The sequence below is a fragment of the Echinops telfairi genome, unplaced genomic scaffold (assembly GCF_000313985.2).
Source record: "Echinops telfairi isolate 266 unplaced genomic scaffold, ASM31398v2 ScPeMD7_3533;HRSCAF=4204_0, whole genome shotgun sequence".
NCBI lineage: Eukaryota > Metazoa > Chordata > Mammalia > Afrosoricida > Tenrecidae > Echinops > Echinops telfairi.
The window spans coordinates 22,496,751-22,504,888 of record NW_022107431.1 but is presented as its reverse complement, the minus strand read 5'-3'; the positions used below and the strand labels follow the sequence as shown (position 1 = coordinate 22,504,888).

Genomic DNA, 8,138 nt, shown 5'->3' with positions numbered 1-8,138 from the left:
TGGAAGTTTGAAACCACTAGCAGCTCCTCAAGAGAAAGACTGGGCTTTTTACTCCTGTGAACAATTACAGTCTTGGGAACCCACAGGGGGTTGCTATGGGGCAGCATCGACTCAATGGCCACCAGTTTTGTTTGTTTGGTTTTTTTTTTTGGATATATATCTCACTGCCCTCAAGTCAATTCTGACTCATGGCAACCCTATAAGACAGGGTAGAACTGCCCCTGAGGGTTTCTGATACTGCAACTCTATGGGAGTAGAAAGCTTCGTCTTTCTCTTATGGAGCAGCTGGTGGTTTTGAACTGTGGACCTTAAGGATTGCAACCCAATGCGTAACCAGGCGTAAGCTATGCCCCCAGTGCTCTATGATTATATATATATATGACGTGTTTCTGTATCTATCCTTTCATTTTACGTACAGTCTGTTCTGCTAGCACAGTTGCTTTTATGACACCAGTTAGCTCTCCTGTGACTGTTACACAGAGAATGACATCGCTATGAAGAGTAATTGTGTTCTTTCATAGGAATTTTCCCAGGCAAGGGCTACTCAGCAGAGCCGGGAAGGAGCAGGTTCTTGGCGTGGCTTCCTCTGCAGGGCGGGAGCTCTTTCCGCTCTGGGTCAGGGAGTCATACACTGAGGCCGACTCCTCCAATTTTGCCGGGCTCTCCTAGCACGGTTGTCTGCTCTCCCCCTCAGAGCTCTTCATTGCTCAGCTAGGCCCAAAGAGCTTCTCTTCTCGGCTCTTTCTGTGCATCTTAAACAGCTTCTCGGACAACGTTACGACATTCCAAGGTGCCTGCCTAGGCCGTCCACATAATCTCCTGAGGTGTCAATTGTTCTCACTTAACTCATGGTTTGCTTGTGCACATTTACAGCTGGATGCAGTTTCCTGGTTACGAAATCATGAATGCTTTCAAGTGTTCCCCAAACCTCCTTTTTCTCTCACAAATCTTGTCATCATTCAGTATCATGGTTTTGCACTGTGGGAGCTTTTGAGAAAAGCCTCTTTATGTGAGTCAAAACAGAACATCAAATAATTTAATCCTCACGAGGGCTTCATGTTGCTATTGGTATTCATCATCCTCTTTTTACAGATGATTCCACAGAATATCAGTACTTTCCAGAGCTGTTGAGGGCAGCTAGCCCTCCTAAAATGATTTTGATGAGGGAATCTTTAAACCTTGAACTGCAAACCACTCCACAAAGTCATCTTAGCACCAAATAACTCAACCACTGCCATGGAGCCGATCCCTACTCAGAGCGCCTCTTTCGAGAAGAGTAGAGCTGCACCTTGTGTTTCCTGGAAATCTGTACGGGAGCACACAGCCTTATCTTTCACAGTTGGCATGCTGGTGGGTTCAAATGGCTGACTTCGTGGATCACAGCGTAATCCACTGTGCAATCAGAGATCCGTTAGCCCAATTACAAAAGAATGTCTGCTTTAAGGATTGTACTCGACAACAGCAACTTGATTGGCTGGATGAGCAATTTCAGGGGCAATGGATTTGGGTTAATGATGGTGAAATCGTTTGGATAGGCTTGTCAGTGAAGGTTCCAATGCTTGAAGAGCGTCAGCAGTGTCGCTACATGGTACATGTAGAGATTGGAGAAGGGACGTACGGGTGTGCATGTGTGTACGTATTTTCACCAAGATAAAGAAAAATAGATAAATAAATGGAGTGAGTGTCAGAAAAGCTAAGAATCTCACAAAGTCACATAGCTAATAATTGGTGGAGACTGTTTGAATTTGTGATTTACAATCTTTCTGCTATATCCTGCTAATCTCAAGATTGGGCTAAGTTGCTGGCAACCTTCTTAGTGTAATTTTACAGGTACTCCAAAGTTCTGTGTAGCCCCATGGGATTCCCCACATACCTCCTCATCTCATGCAAGCTTAACATTCTACATTTGAGAGTTACCTGTGGGGTGGGGATAAGTCATGAGGAAAAGAACCATGGTGTCTCAGTGGTTGCATATTTAGTTGATTATTCAAAGGTTGACATTTTGAACCTGCCAGTTTCTCTTTGGAAGTAAAATATAGCAATTTGCTTTCATAAAGATTACAGCCTTGGACATCCTATAGGGCAGTTTGTATTTGATCTTACAGGATTGTCATGAGTGGGGATCGACACAACAGCCATAGGTAACCATCTTGGAAGGACAGTATATAACGTCATTAGCAACAATCAGAACAATAGATGTAGTAGATTCTTTCCAAAATACCAGTTGGGTGGGACCAGATTTTCATTGGTTGGGTACAATTGGGTGGAACTGGATGAAGCAGGGCTTGGATATGTGGAAAAGCTATGCATTCTGGGTGACTTGGGGCATGGTCTCCGAAGGAACGCGGGGGACTGGTGTTTAGAATGTTGATTACCTAACCCTCTACACCTATGGTTTAAACTCCACGTTCCAGTGGGAGCTAGGGTCAGATTGGGAATAGAAAGCCTCCCTCGTGGTTCTGTAAGTGAAATACAGCATGTACCAGGCACAGACCTTTCAGCTCCTCCACAGATCTGAGTGTCTGTCCTCTGGCTTCTCTCTAGGTTCTCCAAAACATACCAATTACCGTGGAGTCCATTCCAACTCATGGCAAGCTCATGCACTGAACAACAGAATTCTGTTCTATAGAGTTTTCAATGGCTTATTTTTTTGGATGTAGTTCGCCAAGCCTTTCTTCTCACGAACCTCTGGGTGGACATGAACTTCCAACCTTTGGTTAGCAATTGAGTACATTAACTCTTTGCAATATCCAGGGGCTTCTATCCCAAATCTAAAAACAATGTCATCAAGTCAGAGCCCTGGTGGTATAGTGGGCTAAACCTTGAGCTGTGAACCGAAAGGTCAGCGATTTGAACCCACCTGTTACTCCTCAAAAGAAAGATGAGGCTGTATGCTTCTGTAAAGATTTAAAATTTTGGAAACACAAAGGGGTTTTAGAAACCTATAGGCTTTCTCTTCCCACTCATTTTCTATCAGGTTCTATTCTTGTGGGTTCTATCCTAACCCTATAGGTGTTCTATCAGTTGGAATAGTCTTAAGGACAGTGAATGAGTCATTGAGTCGATTTCAATACCTACGGACCCTCTAGCACGAAGTACAACTGCCCCTTAGAGTTTCCCTGACTGTAAATCTTCATGGAAGCAGACAGCCTCATCTTGCTCCCATGGAGATGCTGGAGAGTTAAGCATCAGGATGCAAAACCCACTGTGTCACTAGGACAAGGGGCTCCAGAAGAGGGAGCACATGATTTTCACTCACTTCTCTATTTTCTTAATTACATATTCAAATTAGGAGCTTTCCCCTGGGTCCCTTTTCAGGGCTGAGTTCCTCCTGCTTGAAATTGGTCACCTCCCTCTCCTGGAGTCTCCCGGTGTGCCGGCATTTTGCTTTTGGCCCCTCTTGTGATTATTTTAGTTCATCAGCATGCATCCTCATCAGAGTGCATCTAGCCTCTGCTGTGATGCTGTTGCTCACGGCAGGAGGAGAGCCCAAGTAACACCCGCAGCCCTGGAAGGAGGCCCGCAGTCAAGAGAAAGAGGATGCCCATGGTTCCCCAAGCACTTCCTCCGGTCCAGCAGTAGTTTACCCTCCCCCAGCCTTCCGTATCCGCTCTCTTTTTCTCTCCTTCAAGCTTCTGGGACATTTTAGGACTGTGTTTTCTTGCCAAAATATTGTGAAAATTGGGGGTTTCTAAATGCAATGAAGTGTGAAATGATTTCCCCTATGAGAGAGCAAATGAGGAAGTCTAAATGAATGGCTTAGGAGAGTGGTGTGTGGGGGGAAAGATACCCCAGTGCTAACAGGGAAACAAGACCACCAGGGAGCTGTTGTCACCTGCACTGGAGTAAAACACGCATATGAGAGGGAATGATCATGAGAACCATTCTGCCCCAACATTCACAGCAGGGTTCACAGTCACCATGAGTTTAGAAAGGGAAAATACTGAAGGTGTCAATCAGTATCATTGATCAACAGAAAGGAGTGTGAGCCATCATCAGCCTATAATTAATTAATACCCATTCAGATTTCCTGGATATCATTCAGAAAGCTACTCTGAAGAAAGTTCTAGGATATGTCAGTAACAATGGATTTCCCCATCATCTGTAAGCCATCGGTTAGAACAGTGAAGAGAGAAAATGTGCATGAAAAAAGGGAGAAAAATCATTCAATTGGTCTTAGTGGTCTAAAGAAAGAAGCTGGAGTTAGTCACTTAGAGACACAACTGGGTTCTTTCAATCAGCCAGTAAGGGTCTGCTGCTGACCTAGATTGATTGGTAGAGGATTAGAAAGATTCAGAGTCAAGTTCAGAAATAAAGAATACCAGGGTGGATTAGGAGTGTGAGTGTGTGTGTGTGTGTGTTTGCAGAAAAATTTTCCCTCCATGAAGCACAAGAGACAGTTCCTCTTCTGTGTTAGCCAAGAACTCATGAAGCCTCTGCATAGGTATACATCACACTTCACTAGTCAGTAAAGGAGAGAACCAGGCATGAGTTGTAGGAAACTTCACATGACTTATAGTCTACCTGGGGCAGCACACAAGAATGTTTCACAATACCGGGGAGTTTTCAATGGCTGAGAGATAGTTATGCCAACAAAAGGTGTTCTCCAAGTTCCTTATGTTAACAGAAATATGAGAATACTTCAGAGTATTCCTAGAACTGTAAACGAGAATGATATAGTGTCTTTGACTTGCATATGCCTTTGCCCCGGTGGTGAACTAGTTTTACTTGCCTTGTCTTACTAAACCCCCACCAGAATTGTGTGAACTCTAAAGCCTTTAGAGATAATTCTAAGTAGCCTAATCTGCTGTTCAGATGCTAGAAAAGGGAGCCCAACTGGCATGTTCTGGTGTCAAGTCGTGTGCTCTTTCCATCACTTTGGAAAGTGTCCTGAATGACTACCGCTGGAAAGCCATGAGGTCAACCCCCAAACACACTGGCAACAGTGACAATTTCTAAAGGTAGGTTTTTGCCGTCTCATAGCACTGCAGCTTTTGACATTACTGAAATAGCTGATGACAATTATTTGGATTCAAAATGTTTGCCCTAATCAGTGAAGAGATCAGCTTAAATGTCAATGTGCAAGATGTTAAATCCTCAACATCCTTACTAATTAAATCTGTGTTTCTCAGATTTCTCCCTCTATTAGCACCTAACACGGAAGGCATGAGGCTTGGTAAAACGCACCTATTTTAATCCAGCATAGTGAAAACAGAAACTGCAGTTGGGAAATAAATTTGGAATAAAAGTAATCAAATTAAGAAAGTGCTGTTTGAAAGGATAAGTATGCTTGCTCAAAGAATACCATAGGGGGTGCTGATTGGAAGGCAAGGGTAATCAAGCAGACATGGCATTATTTTTTGGAAAATAAGCAGAGTGAGAGAAGTCCAAGAGTTAATATTCTGCAGGAGAGATACAGGATGTTCAAACAGAGATGGGAGAATGAATACACATTTAATGACATCAAAGGGACTATTGGGAGGTTATGGGGAGCTAAGCCTAATGAGAACAAGAAAGAAGAAAAGGTTCTAAAATTGCTGGTGGTGATGAGTGCACAGCTTTTAAAAATGTGCTTAAACCACTGAACTGTATGATTTGTGAATTATATGTCAATAAAACTTAAAATTAAAAGTAACATTTTTAAAAGAAGCAAACTAAAATGCTGATCGTAGTTTTCCCCGGGAGGTGGGGCAGCGCTGTTCTGCCTTTGTTTCCTTGTTATTTATATGCCCTCTTTTCTTTATGTTCTACAAGATGTTCCTGTTTTTCCTGACCCACGTGTTGTTTTCTTTTTAGATATGACATCATGAATCTGCAATACACTGAAGCTAAGCGCTATGACTATGTGCATATTGGAACTTGGCATGAAGGAGTGCTGAACATTGATGACTACAAAATCCAGATGAACAAGAGTGGCATGGTACGGTCTGTGTGCAGCGAGCCTTGCTTAAAGGGTCAGATTAAGGTAAGTCACCAATGAATTCTTAGATATGCTTTTCACAGTGAGCTGACTACCTGGGCATAAGCAAAGGGCCTCTATTTGTATTGCAGTGATGGGCTGGGCTACGTACCAGGACATAGAAACCAAGAGGATGTGTAATTACGTGAAAAAGTGAGCCAAGTGAGCTTTTTGAACAAAACCAGCGGTACTCCTTGGTTACAGGTCTAGACCTTGTTAAAGAAATTAAAAGCCAAGCAATCCCAAATCAATGTCTAACTAAATTGCAAGAAATGAAGTGATGTGGCCCAGACCATTGATCTTCCTGGAACGGATCTTTTCTTTTGAAGAGAGGGATTTCCACTTTCCAATCATTCTCAAGGGCTTTTGTTTTTAGATTGAGGCAAGTGCGTAACCCCAGCATGACTGCAAACGTAAGCCTAGAGTAGACATCTCAGAGTGAGTTTGGGCTGCACGTGAAGGCAGCCCTCTCTGCTATTTAAAACGAAGCTGGATGATGCGATAGGAAATGGAGCACAGGGGAGGGATTGTCAACGGGCAGGACATGGATTAGATGACCTCATTGGTCTTTCCCATCTCTAATTTTCTGTGACTCACCTCTTGGAGAAGACAGACTGTCAAGTAAATGTCATGCCACACAGCTGGAGCTGGAGATTTCTGTGGCACCCTAGACGATGTACCACCCCGTGGGCTGCAAGGCCATTCTCAGGAGCTGTGGGCCCACCCAAGCAGGGTAGATGCACTGAAAAAAATTCATGTAGGGACCCCTAGGGCAAAAGCCTAGTATCCATTCCAACAACAAAAATCGCCCAGTTTCCATCAAGTTGACTCTGATGCACAATGTGGGTCCGAGTAAAACCGTCCCCCACGGGTCTTTCGAGGCTGCGACCTTTAGAGAGTAGATTGCCAGATCCTGCCTCCCAGGCGCTTCGGGGTGGGTTGGAATGGCCGCCCTTTCAGTGTGTAGTTGAGTGCTTCCATGTTTGCGATACCCAACGACTCCAAGTGTCCCAAGAAGGGTTGTAAAAGTGTTCATTCCATGAACCAAAGAAGGTATTACTCTGTCATCAAGAGGCACGATGTACTCAACGCCATTAACTCATGACCACCGAGTCAATTCTCACTCATAGCGACCCTGGAGGACAAGGGATACCTGCTCCTGTGCGTTTCAGAGTTGTAATTTTGTATGGGACTAGAAAGCTGTGACTTTCTCCCTTGGAGCTGCTGGTGGTTTAGAACTGCTGACCCGGTGGTTTGCAGCCCAACTCAGAACCACTCACTACGCTAGCCACCAGCACTTCTTTGAAAACATTAGGCTGCGTTAAATCAGCCAATCACAGAAGGACAAGTATTGTATGATCCCATTTAAGGGAAACAGGTAGACTAGGCAAATGTGTAGAGACCAAAGTTCATTAGTGATTTCTAGGGGCAAGAGAGGGGCAGCTACAGGGAGTCATTGCTTAGGAGGGCAACTTCTGTTAGGGTGATGGGAAATTATGGAAAAATATGGATGCACAACATGACTGATGTCATTAATGTCGCTGAACTGCGTATGTAAAAATACTGAAATGATAACTGTTCTATGTAGATAGATGGATGGATAGAAGATAGAAGATAGATAGATAGATAGATAGATAGATAGATAGATAGATAGATAGATAGATATTTACAGTTGCTAGCTGCTAACTTCAACTCATGATGATCCTGTGCATGCAGAGGAGAACTGCTCCAAATGGTTTTTAAGACTGTGATCTTTTGACAGTAGATCATCCAGGTTTGTCTTCTGAGAGGTAGGGGAAAGAGACTGTCTACTCTCATAAAAGTTACAGTCTGGGAAACCCATAGGGACAGTTGTGCCCTGTGTCTCATCGGGTCCCCATGAGTCAGAATTGACTCGGTGTCAATGAGTTTGGTTTTTGGCTTTTGTCTTCTGAGGCACCCTTAGGTGCGTTTGAGCCAACAATCTTTCAGTGAGTACTTGCATACTTGTTTGTACCATACACATGGTTCCAAAAAGTTTGTGAGAAAAATTCCATTGTTTTTGAAATTCCATTTTTCCACACACTTGTATACACGAGTCCATGGAGAAGGGCATCGTGCGTGGTAAAGCAGAGTCAGTGAAACAGAGTTAGACTCAACGCGATGAGCAGACACAGTGGCTGCCAAATGGGCCCAAACC

The 8,138-nt window shown here is 43.7% G+C and overlaps 1 protein-coding gene across 3 annotated transcripts in view; it reads left to right on the top strand.

Moving 5' to 3' along the window:
* Positions 1–8,138, top strand: part of GRM1 (glutamate metabotropic receptor 1) — a 469,370-nt gene that overhangs the window by 367,340 nt on the left and 93,892 nt on the right. For all 3 annotated transcript variants that reach the window (XM_004701959.2, XM_004701961.2, XM_045294665.1), the window contains exon 6: positions 5,797–5,965. In XM_004701959.2, the coding sequence (XP_004702016.1) occupies positions 5,797–5,965 (169 nt within the window). The remainder of the gene's footprint in view (positions 1–5,796; positions 5,966–8,138) is intronic.